The 13,770-nt window shown below is 32.6% G+C and overlaps 1 protein-coding gene across 1 annotated transcript in view; it reads left to right on the forward strand.

Annotated features, from left to right (window-relative positions):
- TMEM59 (transmembrane protein 59) overlaps positions 1-13,421 on the forward strand; it is a 24,641-nt gene extending 11,220 nt beyond the window's left edge. The window contains exons 2-6 of the mRNA XM_023536767.1: positions 222-374; positions 1,902-1,983; positions 2,846-2,930; positions 6,330-6,438; positions 12,198-13,421. Of these exons, the coding sequence (XP_023392535.1) occupies positions 222-374; positions 1,902-1,983; positions 2,846-2,930; positions 6,330-6,438; positions 12,198-12,353 (585 nt within the window). The 3' untranslated portion in view covers positions 12,354-13,421. The remainder of the gene's footprint in view (positions 1-221; positions 375-1,901; positions 1,984-2,845; positions 2,931-6,329; positions 6,439-12,197) is intronic.
- Positions 13,422-13,770: the final 349 nt, after the last annotated feature.

The following is a 13,770-nucleotide window of genomic DNA, read 5'->3' on the forward strand; positions in this document are numbered from 1 at the left end:
AGATATGTTTGGTGGCAAATTCAAAGGATTTTAAGCTTTACCATAGTTAATTTGCATAGATAACTAAGAGTTTCCTCTGATGCTAACAATTATAGCAGATTCACTTAATTGTTTATACTCTGTCCAAATAAGGATTTGGAGAATCTTAATTATGTTGCTCTCTTGAATATACATATACAAAAAATAATATATTTATCATAATTTAATTTTATTTTTTAAAGCTCATGTCTTTGATGCCGAAAATGCATCTACTCTTCCCTCTAACTCTGGTAAGGTCATTCTGGAGTGACATGATGGACTCTGCACAGAGCTTCATAACCTCTTCATGGACTTTTTATCTTCAGGCTGATGATGGAAAAATAGTTATATTCCAGGTGATAACTGTGCTTCATAGATTAATCTAAATACCAATGATAAATGTATATGTCTTAAATTAATGTCTTGGCATAGAGCATGTATTCAGTTGCAAATATTTATCATGAAATAATAATTATTTATTTGGTCTAATGTAAACTTTGGGTATCACAACGCAGTGACTTACCCTCTCTCTGCCCATTGGAAGTCTATCTAAAGATCATCGGTCTTTGTCTAACAAGAACTCTTTGAGTTTTCTAAATTTTATAGTGGTTAAGTTGATAAGATGAAACCTCTAGATATGGGAGATAAGAATAATCAGTATACTTTGAATATAAATAGTGGCATGAATATACATCACGTGGATATTAGAGAAAAGCAATACAACATAATTTTTGTTGTTTTTCGTGCTTTTCCTCATAACTCTTATAAGAAGCTTCTTGAAAAAGCAGAGTTACCTTCTAGAGGAGTAACTTTTTCCTACCTCATTATTTACTATGTGATATGATAATAATAGTAGCTATTTCTTGAAGGTTCTTATGTACTAGGGATTTACATATTTTATCTTAAATCTTTAAACAACTTCAGGAGGTTGTATTATTCCTATTTTATTGATGAGGAAACAGAGTCTAACTTGTTTAAAGTCACCCTGCCAATAAGTAACAAGAATAGGCTTCAGACTCAAGTCACTTTAGCTTCAAGGCTCATATACCATTATACCGTGCTGTCTTCTTTTTAATACCATAGTTGAATTCTTCATGTTCACCAGCCCACAAATTATGTTGTGGCACTGTCTTTCTCGTAATACTAAGTAAAGTGAATCTTTTAATTGTTATTGCTAATTGAGTGGCTTACTATAAGGCTAGTATGTGATTTTTAGCACTATCTTGAGCCTTGGGTCTCTAATAAGTAAAACAAAGAATTTTCTCTGAATCCGTCTTAAAACTACTTAAGTTAAAGCTTAGGTTGACTCTTAGAGTGGAGGCCTCATTTATTCCTGATTAGATGTGAAATTAGCTCTTTTTCTCTTTGTGTCAACTTGAGTATAACTAGGATAGTGATGAGTGATATATGTAAAGTATAAAGTTTTTAGTTGTAATTTATGAATTACTCATACTTAAGGATGGAATATTTCAGATGAGAAAAAATAGAGATAATAAGCATTTAGCCAAAAATGTTGACAGTCTGCTAAACTATTGCTGATCAACTAGAATTAGAACTCATTTTTACAGGATATGATATTTAATGCAGTATGTTGTAATTTGTCCTTCTCTTTTTTTCTCTTTTTTAAAAAATGTTGTCAGGAAATTAAACTGACTAAATACTTGATGGTGCGAGAAATCTGTCTGTTTCTTTGTAAGGCACTAGATCTGATGTTTAGGATGTGCAATTAAAATATATTGTGGTTAATGTGTTTTATTTTTTATACCATATTTCTGTTACTTTTACTCAATTTGAATATTTATAGAGATGATGTGTTATAGAACTTGCTACTGAGAAAGGCTTAAGAAGTACAAATGACTTAATTGCTTTCATTATCATTTTAGTCTAAGCCAGAAATCCAGTATGCAACACAGTTGGAGCAGGAGCCTACAAATTTGAAAGAATCATCACTAAGCAAAATGTCCTGTAAGTTTTAAGTTGCTTGGGATAAAAACATTAGCAGTCAAATCTGGTCGTGGTAGAATTGGTTGTGTGATTGTTTTTACACCAATGGAAGACGAACAAATAATTTCTAAAATAGTGGTTCTCAAACTTTAATGAACATTTGGATTGGAGAGCTTGTTAAAACAAATTTTTGAGACCCCACCTCCAAAGTTTCCAATTTTACTAGATCTGGGACAGGACCTGAGAATTTGCATTTCTAACAAGTTCTCAGATTTTGTTAATGCTGCTGGTCTGGGGACCATACTTTGGGAACTACTAGTCTAAAAACATTTAGTTTGCTTTGAAGGATGTTTTGAATATAAACTAATGAAATATTCTGATATTTCCCAATAAACTTACTAGTGAAACGACCCTGAAAGTGTGAGTTCTTAATCTATTTCTATTTCTATACTAGAAGTGAATTTTAACTCATAGGAATATAAAACATCAAGCTAAAGCTCAGCTTATGTTTTAAAATGTACTAGCTCATACCTTCTTTTTAGATACTGACTTAATTAACTTTCTCATTATTTTGGTGGGTAGATAATAACATAAAGCAATCTTTAACTTTAGAACAAACCAAAGTCTGTTGCTCAAGTCTACATGTAATTAAATTGAAAGCATCAATGGCAATGAGAATTTGAAAATAAAATAGGAAATCCTTAATGCAGTAGAATATCCAGGTAGTGTTTGATGTGCCACAGGAATTTGCATTCATTATAAAATGTATCAGATTACACTTAAAGACAACTGAATATCTGTACAGTGTACAGATCTAGACTTAGTCATTTGAGACTGTCTTTTAGAGTATAGGATATCATAAACATGTACCTTGTTATTTCAGCAGATCTACAAATGAGAAGTTCACAAGCACAGAGAAACTATCTTGAAGATGGAGAAAGTGATGGCTTTTTAAGATGCTTCTCTCTGTATGTATTCCTCTTCATTTATGCGTATAAGAGATCAAATCCGGCTTGTATCAGAGAGATATGTTCTTTTTTCTTATTTTTAAGTTATTGTTAGCCGTTCAAAAGTACCTTTTCCCTACCAAATTTGTAGTTTTGGATATCTTACTGTCTTTAAAAGGTAATATGCATAGTACTGTAATAAAACCCAAGCAAGTAGTTTTCTTTTTACAGTACACAAGCTTTCTTGTTAGGATTCCTTGATTTATCTTAAGAAATGTGCTTCTCCAGCCATTTAAATTAAGCTTTAATTTTAAAGTATATGTTAATGGTTTGGGGGTTGGATTTTTGTTTTTAGCTGCATGGCTACACGCAAAGCTAGGGGAGGTAGAAAAGTGCTTTAGATTAAGGAGGGCTTCGTGTTCTATATACTAAGATGTGTCAGCTCTATGCCAAGGATTCTTAAGTATGGAAAAGTGGGTAGGCAGTGGTAATGGGTACCTTATGCACTCTTAGGAAGGAATATCAAGCCTTCTGAGGATGAAGGTCTTATCAAAGTATGTGTGCTTCCACTCCTCAAGAATTCTGATATGAGCCTTCCCCAAACACCCCCCATTAAAGAAAAAGAGAAAGCGGACTGTAACACTTATTGATAATTATTTACCCTGTGTCAGGTACCAGGCCAAGCACTTAGGTAGAGCAGTAAGCCAGCTGCTCTGTGGGCTGTTCTATTTCAGGTGTAACACTGCACTAGTCTAAACTGTATGCTTCCTGTAATTTTTTGTGATAGAAATAGTTTCTTGACAGGTTTTATCATATCAGTGTGGTTACATTGGAACCTAGAAAGTTAATGCCTTTTACTGAACAAATTTCTATGCTGGGTGAGAGAATGAAGATTTAACTTTAAATTTTCCCTTCTCTTCATTTCTAAAGCTGCTTTTGACTGTGTGCAGAAAAACAGCAATTTTTCTTTGCATTATTTAGGATTTTGTTTTTTGCAGTTTGATACTTTTATGAAAGCTATGTAATTGTCTAATCTTAAGTTATGATTTAGTCTCAGTACTATACAACCTGGCATCTTATTGGTGACTTAGTACCTTTTAACATTTTGTCTTATTTATGTTATTTTAAATCTAACATTTTAAAAATAATTTTATAGATGTTTAACTTAGGAAACAACTAACTATAGCTATAAATTCAATCCTATGAAATTTCTGCATATAAACATGAATTATTATAATACTATCCTACATTTTAATAAAAAGTATTCTTTTTTAAATGCTTTTTCCCCTCAGTGATCTCATCTGACTCTTAGAACAGTATACCCTGTGATAAGTAGGTAGATCAGAGAGGTGAATCAACTACCCCCAAAGTTATACATTTACTATGTTAAAATTCAAACCCAGGTTTTCTAATTCTACATCTTCTACTCATCCTGTTGTGCCATAGCTATCTACTTTCTAAATGGTCATGGTTTTCCATGATTGCATGCAAGATCACCAGTGAGTGGAATCTGGTCTTCTAACTCTTACTACAGTGCTTTTTATTGTACCACATAGCTGTTATGAAGGTACCCTTGCCTTCCACAATAGAAATTGAGATCGCACTCATTTCTTCACTTGCCATTTCTTTTTCCAGAGTCTGTTATATACCAGGCAGTGTTTTAGGGACTTGAGACCTAAGAAAAGATGTTCTGTCTCTGCCTCTGTGGAGTTTTTAGGTCTAGCATGGTATGGTAGAGACAAGCATGCAAATAATGAACAACACAATAATAATTGCTGTATATTGTATACACATATATACACCTCTCATATACACAGTACAGAGAGTATACCTAAGTCTGTCAGAGGTTTCAAAAGGAGAATTTACGGATAAGATGAAAGTAAGTCTTAATGATGAATAGAGATTTTTGCTATTTACTTCACATTTGTTTAATTATTTTCAGCTATGCTGGCTTCCTAAAGAATGTATAAAATACATTAATACATGTGAAGAATCAGGTGAATCGGAGATTTGACCAGGCTAGAGAGACAGAAACTAGATAAGAGCAGGAAAGTAATCGTTTTAATATCAGGAAGAATCCTGGACCAGATTTGAGAACTTTGGTAAATCAGGCAAGAAATTATGAGGCCTGAACTAGGGCAATGGATAAGGAGAGCAAGAGAGAATGGTGATAGTCAAGAATCTGTAGGATTGTTTTGTTGTGGAGGTTGAAGAAGCAGATTGACTTTATAAAATGAGCTCCAGTTTTCCTTCTTAACTAGTTGTTACTGGAATCCACATATCAAATATATCTTTCTCATTTCATGGAAGGGAATTCCTTAGTACCCAGATTAGAGCTGGAATATGTAAATTAGGTATTTTTTATTAAAAAATATTTTTTACTCTATTATCTTTCTAAATTGGAATACTTAAAACATCACATAGGAGTTTCTGCTTTTAGATGCAGTGCATTTTCTGCCTGTTTTGCTAGGAGACGAACAATGACTATACATATTTTTTCCTTAGCATGTTCAAGTTTTGACAAACCATCAAGTGAATGGGTTATGGTGGTAAGTCCAGGTATTTTATTAGTGTTGTATGAGCACAGATATGAAAATTGGACTACCTGTTTTAAATCCATAGTTTTTCAGAATTAGACTCTTAACTATCTAAAAATAGCTTGATTTTTTTCCTGTTCCTGGAATCTTTATAGTTTGGCAAATATTAGGTCAATTATGGGAAGAGCTTTAGTTGCTGATTCTTGTAACTGGCTTTCTACCTGAAGATATTTTAATCATAAAAGAAAATATAACTATATCTTTACTAAGATATACTGTTATAGGTACAGAATGCCCTCATAATAGATGTACTCTTGTAAATTGAAATATACATCAATTGTAGCAAATTAAGTATTTGAACTATTCTAGAAAAGCTAACTTCTGGAAGCCTCTTGTGGATCCCTTTATAAAACAAATGATTTCATAATTTACCTATTCTACACCTTAACTCTGGAATATTGAATTTTCTTAAAGCGAGTATCATCATAATATCTTGCAAAATAATATATATGACATTTTTATAGTAGTGTACTATTTATAGGACAATTTCATTTGTCTTATTTCATTTAGTATTTCAATACCCTTAACAGTAATTTGCTCTAATTTTTTACATTTAGCAGAGCCAGTATGTCTGATTTTTTTAAATTACAAAAGTGATACAGCATGTTACAGAAACTTGAGAAATGGAGGAAAGGACATCGTGCCGCCCTAATATAATAGCTATTATATTTCCTTTTATAAATATGTTTTTAAAAATAGTTTTAAGGATAGTACACTAAAGTTTTAATTGTATTATTAAACTAAGTACATAAGGTTGATTGCTTTTAATTATTATCTCCTATTAATGAAATTTTAAAATGACTAATTGTTGATATTTTTTCAGTAACTCTGGGTGGATTTTAACCACAACTCTTGTCCTCTCGGTGATGGTATTGCTCTGGATTTGTTGTGCAACTGTTGCTACAGCTGTGGAGCAGTATGTTCCCTCTGAGGTAAATTTAATTCTAACACTTAGGTCATTGGAAGACTGAGCCATATGATTTACCATTCTAAATGCCTTTTTTGTTTAACGAGAAAAACAAGGCCTCTCTACTAATAGAATGAGAGAAGATCCGGTGGTTTAGTCACACACATGGGGTTTGGCACACATGAAAATTACAAGTTGGCAGCACAAGAATCACTGCTCTTCAGTTTTAGGGTAGTGCTAACTACCATAGTTACATATACGTTGGTTGTTTGAATAAAGTGTCTCCCTCCCTGGTTCTTTGAGACCGAAAAGAACCAGTTGACATCAGTTTCTAAGGTGATATTTAAGAAAGAAGACTTTTAGGATCACTTAAAATTTTAAATAATTGCCACAAATCTTAAAGAGTAATTGCTGCTTTAGAAGCAGCAAGACTAGAATGTTTGGGTTTGAGTTAACATGTTCTAGTATATAACTCAGAGAGACAGAAGACTGTCATGACTTCCTTGGTAATTAAAATTTAACTGGCTTAAGAAACATAACTGTTAAGGTAAAGAAGTTTTGTTTTGGGAAAAGTCTGCAATTTGATGATTCAATTTAGCTTTCAAGGAAAGTTATTTATATAACTAAATATAGTATAATAATGTTTATTGATATTAAATCCAGCTGAAGTAAACTTTAGTTCTCTCGTGCCTCCAAAGTGCAATTGAAAAAGAGAGAAAAGAATAAAGGAGGGAAATTAAAATAGAACCTAATAATAAGCAATTAGCATGTGCCTAGTGTGGTGCTTGACAACAGTCTTAATAGACTATTAAGATATGTTTTAATGTAAGAGTTACACATGAATAATTAAGGTAATATATTTCTTTTTTTTTTTTTTATTAAAACTATGTGATATAGGCAACTAGAAACTGGGACAGCATAATGTTGTAGTTCTTTAAAATTGACAAAGTATGTATCTTACATGTCCAGCAGTACTCTACAGCAGGCTTTCATATCCATTTTGTAGATGAATAAACAGGCTTACAAAGTCTAGTTAACCTTCCTAAGATTACACAGCAATGAAAGTATTGAGGCTAGAATTAAGCTCTTGTCTTTTGACTCACAACTCCTTTGTTTTTTTTCCTGTGTACCATCTTTCCTATGTCTGATAAAGTGGTTAAGTGGCAAAAATAATAAATGTATAAAGTGTTAAGGAAAGCAGAGACTGTGTACTGGAATTATCAATTAAGGCTTTTAGATAATGTTGATCTTGACCTTAACCTTGAGGAATGGATAGTAAGGTAAGGATTAGTAAAGATTAGGGGGGCCTGGGTGGGCAATTTTCCCAGGTACAGACAAGAATAAGCTTACTGTTAGGGAAGTACTATAAGGAATTGACTTGGTTAAAAGAGCTTAAATTAGGAAATTAAATAAATTGGGTAAAGTTGGACAGGATTGGGAATTGTGGAAGTGTTAGAAAATGCATAAATTCCTGTAACATTCATCTACTTATGAATGTACTGATGACATCCTCTTGCTGCATTACCTACTTGTGTTCTTGTTTAGTTCTGATGTCCATATTTTAATCATTTTACTGTTCCTTAAAAAATGAATTCTACATCTTACGTAGATTGCCTGTGCCTATTAACTTCCTTTTGAGTTACCCCATGCATTTTAAATCCTATATTAACAAATTAAATACCTATAGTAGTAAATCTTTGAATGGCTGGCCTCAGGTGAAATTTACCTTAAATCTACCACAACCTGGATTCTGGTTCCCAGGCCTACTGACTAATGTTGAGTGCTTTCTACTAGGCACTGTTTTACATGTTTTATATGAATTAGCTCATTTTAGTCCTTTCACTAATTCTGTGAAAAATGGAAATTCTATCTCCATTTTTCCAGATATGAAAACTGCAAGAGAGAGTGTATTAATTGCCCCTGTCACATACTAGTAAGTAGTAGAACCAGAATTTGAACCCATGTGGTATGACTCCAAAGCCAGTATTCTTAAGTTTCTTTAGTGATTCTGGAATCATAAGTGGAAGAGTTGATTATGTGATTTTTATCAGGAGCTGATCTATGTGTGCACTCTGACACTAGAAAGATAAACACCACTGAGACTGCATGGTTCGTGTCTCTTATCCACATTGTTCTTAGATGGACGTTTCATAGTTTTTCCTCTCACTTCCTTACTTGACTTATGGAAGTGACCTCCTCTTCTAGTGTTTAGTGCCTCTCACTGGTGGTCACATCTTATAGATCTGGAGATCTTTCACTCCCTTTCAGATAACTCTTAACCTTTCTTCCTTTTAGATGTTGTCTCTGCTATGATAAATTTTGTTTTGATTGTATAGCTTTAATTCTGTGAGAAATTATCTTCCCTTATTTCTAAGTACATTAAGGAATACCTCACTTTTCCCACTTATACCACCTAGACCCCTGTGATCATAAAGCCTGAGGCATCAACACCCGTGTGGAGTCCTGTTGATAGCTGCTACATTCTCTCTAAATTCTGCCTTACTGGATGTTACTTTCTTGTCCCTCTCCTGTCCGTAACAATTAAAATTATGGCTGCACCCTTAAAGAGCCTATACTTTTCTAAGGAGATATATTTTCTAGAAAAATGTATGGAAAACAGCCATTTAGATTCACTGCTTTTAGGCTTTACTTTGTACATGAAACCACACTTAGGCTAGGTAATAATGTTTCAACTATATTTTTATTATAAAAATACTGCATATTTAGTGTGGAAATTTGTAAAGTACAGATAAAGGAGCAGAAAAAAAAATCCTTTCATTCAGAAATATTGCGTTGCCATTTTAGTGGATTTCTTTTCAGTATAAATGATTTTTAATACACATTAATGTTTCCTGTTTAAAAATATAGTGTAAGTACTCCTTCCTTGGTATTTTCCCTTTTGTTTACCATAAAAATGAGAACTTAGCATTAGAAAAATTATTCAGTTTTTTTGGCCAAAAGCCACCTATTTTAAACTTTACTTTCATAAAGCCTTTTCAATGATTTTATTTCCGACCCCTCTCCATAGTAACATGAAACTCCATTTTAAGTCCTATAAGTATAATTCATCTATGAGCAGTGTTATTTATATTGTGTTATGTCGTTTACATATATGATCCTTTATGTTTGTAGGAAATCATAAGCTTGTTGAAGGAATATGTCTCTTCAGTACAGACCTGGTTCTTGGAGCTTAAACGTGAAATATAAAAAGCTTCCTTTTCAGTCACTATAAACAAAACTTAAAATGGTGGTAATAAAGGTCCGGAATTTTGGTCTTAGAAACTTATGAGTAGCTTTATTTTTCTTATTTAGGAAAGCTCTGAAATAATTTATCTTTAACCTACTTTGCATGTAGTTAGGTAGTCCTCATATATCAAGTTTGCAAAAAATTTCATTTCCTTGGCTAATCTTAAAACAGTGTCATTTTGAATAACGATATAAAGATTTTTATCCTCTTTTCTCCACTTTTTTTCCTCTGTTCCTTCACATTTATGATGTCATTTTTGAAACAGTGGGATGACACTTTTTCTTGTTGAGCTATTTATTTAAGAAAAAAAATAAAGAGTTGTTATCCATAGTGGTCCTTGTCAGGCAGGTCAAACTTGACATATAAGAACAGAGTTCAGCAATATTGGATATTCCTTTCTAGAGATCAGGCAGCCTCAGAAATTTGCAATAGCAACAGTTATTGCTATATTTGTCAAGTCTATGATCCTCTGATTTCATGTGGTCAGCTAAAAAGGGCTTTAGAAGACTCTTAATAACACTTGCATTAGTAAATCACATACATTTATGGATAACTTATGTGCCAGGCTCTGTTTAAGGGGTTAAAGATACAATGAAGAATAGATCAAGATGGAAGATAAATTTTAAAGGCTTCTAGGACTCAGGAAGTAGGGTGAAACATGTTTTAAACTATAATAAATATTTCCTTTGTCTAAAAAACAAGACCAAGAACCTTGCCATTTAGAAGCTATACGTCTCATAAAAGTCAGATGATCAAAAAATAATATAATTACCACAGCTTTTTAATCTAAATTTTTTTAAGAAACTGAGTTTTAGAAAATATTTAACTTATCTAGATCACATAACTGGTTAGTGGAGAGCCATGCCTGAAACTCAAATATGTATTTACTCACTGAATTTGTTTAACTTTTAGAAGTAATCATGTAACAAATTAAACCTTCTTCTTCCTCACTTCTCAGATAAACAATAATCAATAGTTATTTAAAATTTTCCAGGTAGTTACCATTTTAAAATTTTATCTGCTATTTTTTTGTTTTATCAACTTTAGACATTATTTACTGTTTTCCTACCGATGGATAAGGAATTCCCTTACACTATCTCCTCACCTCACCTCTCTCTCTTTATTTTCTTCCATACTGATGTTTGAAATCATTTAAACAGTTCCTGGTTGCTGTTTCAAGGCCTTTAAATATTGCTAGGTAGAGTTGTGAAAGTTTTTCTTTCACAATGACCCAGAGCAAATGATCACATGTTAATTCTAGGTTTTAAAGAGACCACACTGTATCAGATCTATGTCCAATCCATCCATCACGGAATTTGTCTGGAAGATATTCTCTTACTAGAAAAGTAGAGGATACTGGGCCATTGTTGTTGCAGAAAAGTCGTTGCCTTGAAATAGTAGGCAGCAGACCATATCTGAAACATGTGCAGTTAAGCAACCATCACAGTAGTACTTTTGGAACATTTTTATCACCACAAAAAAAAATCTCATACTCAGTAGTCTCTCCCCATTTCCTCCCAGGTACCACCACCACCACCCTTAGCCATAGTCAACCAATACATGGTCCCTTGTGACTGGCCTCTTTCACTTAGCAGAGTGTTTTCAAGGTTCATCAATGTTGTAGCATGTAACAGTATTGATAGGTACTTAAACTCATAAAGGTGCTCTTTATGCAACATCTTTTAAATGCACCTTTCTAACATTAAGTACTTCTCTGTGGTTTTAGTCTCTTGCCCTGTTAGCACTTCAGTTCTTAACTCATGATTCAGAGAATTGCCATAGGAGTGAGTTAACAAAATCTGTCTCATTTCCTAGTAAAAATTTTTCACTTCACTTTTCCTCCTTTAGGAGATAGACCTACATCTAAACAGACCTACTTTCAAAAGATATTAGATATTCCCATTGTACTCCAGTGAGTTTTATGACATTTGCAGTGATTCTGTTTTATGTTCTTATTCTTTTTTTTCTTTTGTTGTGCTATCTTCTCAGATATGATAGTAATAATTTGAGGAGCTTTTATATGTTTGTGAAGACTTTTCTATCAGTGTTAAAATGTTTTTTTATATATTCTTTGTTCTACTCACAGCCGTTTAAAATAGCACATATTTTCCAAATGTATTAAGTTAAAACATTTGGTAGCAGAGAAACTTACCCAAATCATTTGACAGTTTGGTCAGAGAGCTAAGGGTTCAAAGGAATTGATCATTTAAGGCATCAAACATCCAGAATCAATGCTTTCGGTATGACCACACTAAACTCCATTTAAAGTGAGCAGTTTTCTTGACACTCAGTTGTTATATTTCTAAATATTTTAAGTTGGGACAAGTGGAAAGTTTTCTTTGGCCATCATTGGCAGCTGCATCACATATCTGTAATACTTTAAGTGAAAGTATTCTTCATTCTTGAAGATGTTTATAGAATTTTTTTTTTTTTTTTTTTTTACCAAATACCCATAGATTAAATTGTTATTTGAAAACTTACTTAGAGAGGTTCCTAATTATCTAAATTGCTAATATGCATTGATTTTTCTTTTGCAGAAGCTGAGTATCTATGGTGACTTGGAATTTGTGAATGAACAAAAATTAAACAGATATCCAGCTTCTTCTCTTGTGGTTATTAGATCTAAAGCTGAAGATCATGAAGAAGCAGGGCCTCTACCTACAAAAGTGAATCTTGCTCACTCAGAAATTTAAGCTCTTTTTTTTTTTTAAAGAAAAGTGTAATAGACATCTAAATTTCCATTCCTCATAGAGCTTTTAAAAATGGTTTCATTGGATATAGGACTTAAAATCACTAAAAAATGCAAATAAAGTTACCCAAATTTATGAAGACTGTATTTGCTGTAACTTTACCTATAATTTTTTTCTAATAATTTAAGAGATGGATATTTGGGATTGTATTTTAATTTTAATATCTCTAGCCACTTTATTATTATTTGCATTGTTTTTGTTTTCTTTTTAGCCAAATTATGTGAGTTGATCATTGTTCTTCCCCACCTCTTACCATGATGCTATCAATCACCTTAGTTAATAAGCTGAATACTCAGTAGAACATGATGCTTCTGCTCAGAAATGGCCCACAACCTATAATTTGAAATTTAGCAGGAAATGCCCTTTAATGACACTACATTTTCAGTTGTATTGAACTGAAATCATTAAAATTTTATTTGAAAAATAAATATGCTGAAATTTGAGTTAATATACTCCTGATTTTCTAGATCTTCCCTCACTTATACCCAACCCATGCGAAAATCATGAAATGTTTTATTTCTGTCTATTGCTATATAATATGACAATTAGGGAACAACTCAAAGCAAAACTGATCCTCTCAGAAGTGCATTTTATGTTATTTGCACAGGCTATAGATTTTTGTTGATGAGTCTTTTCAAAGAACTGTTTTTCTCTGTTAGAAAGCATCTCAAGTATAAGTTTAAAGATATTTTCAGAGAAAACTTTTCATTTTGACAGTAAAATTAGACTCATGGTATAGAATTAAGTATAGATTTCACTTGGCAAAAGCTATTATTATCATTCCTTTATAATATTATAGATTTAAAAATAAGAATGATATCAGGTAACATAGTATGGCAAAATCTTAACATGATTCAGTGTCATTTTACCATGAAATGTTAAATAACTTTGCAAACTTATTTTCGTTACAGGGGCATGCTGGCACTGCAGTAGTGCTTTTTGTCTAATGAGTGAGTCATATACTAACCTTACAGCCTAAGTCATCAGCTTTGTCTGAGTCAAAAAAAAAAATACAATTAGCAAGTAAGACCTTGGTCACAAAATGCAGGTTTTGGTTTTAAAAATAGTTTGTCTAGATTTGAAAGATAGAGGTTTACAAAGTATGTGAACACATTGAGATGGGGAAGAGAAGAATTACTAAGCAGTCATCAAGCAGACCTTGTCTCTTATTTATTGTGAGAAAACAGTTACAAAGCATGAGGAGTGATTTGGGGTTCACCCAAAAGCCTGGTCATCTTGTTTCCCACCCATAGTACGTACTCACATTCCTTAATATCACAAACAGGTTTAACTGAAAAATATCCAAGGAAGTAAACTGAGGAGAAATACACAAAATGTAGATTTATAGGAGTCAGTCCAC

The sequence above is a fragment of the Pteropus vampyrus genome, unplaced genomic scaffold (genome assembly GCF_000151845.1).
Source record: "Pteropus vampyrus isolate Shadow unplaced genomic scaffold, Pvam_2.0 Scaffold170, whole genome shotgun sequence".
NCBI classification, from domain to species: Eukaryota; Metazoa; Chordata; class Mammalia; order Chiroptera; family Pteropodidae; genus Pteropus; species Pteropus vampyrus.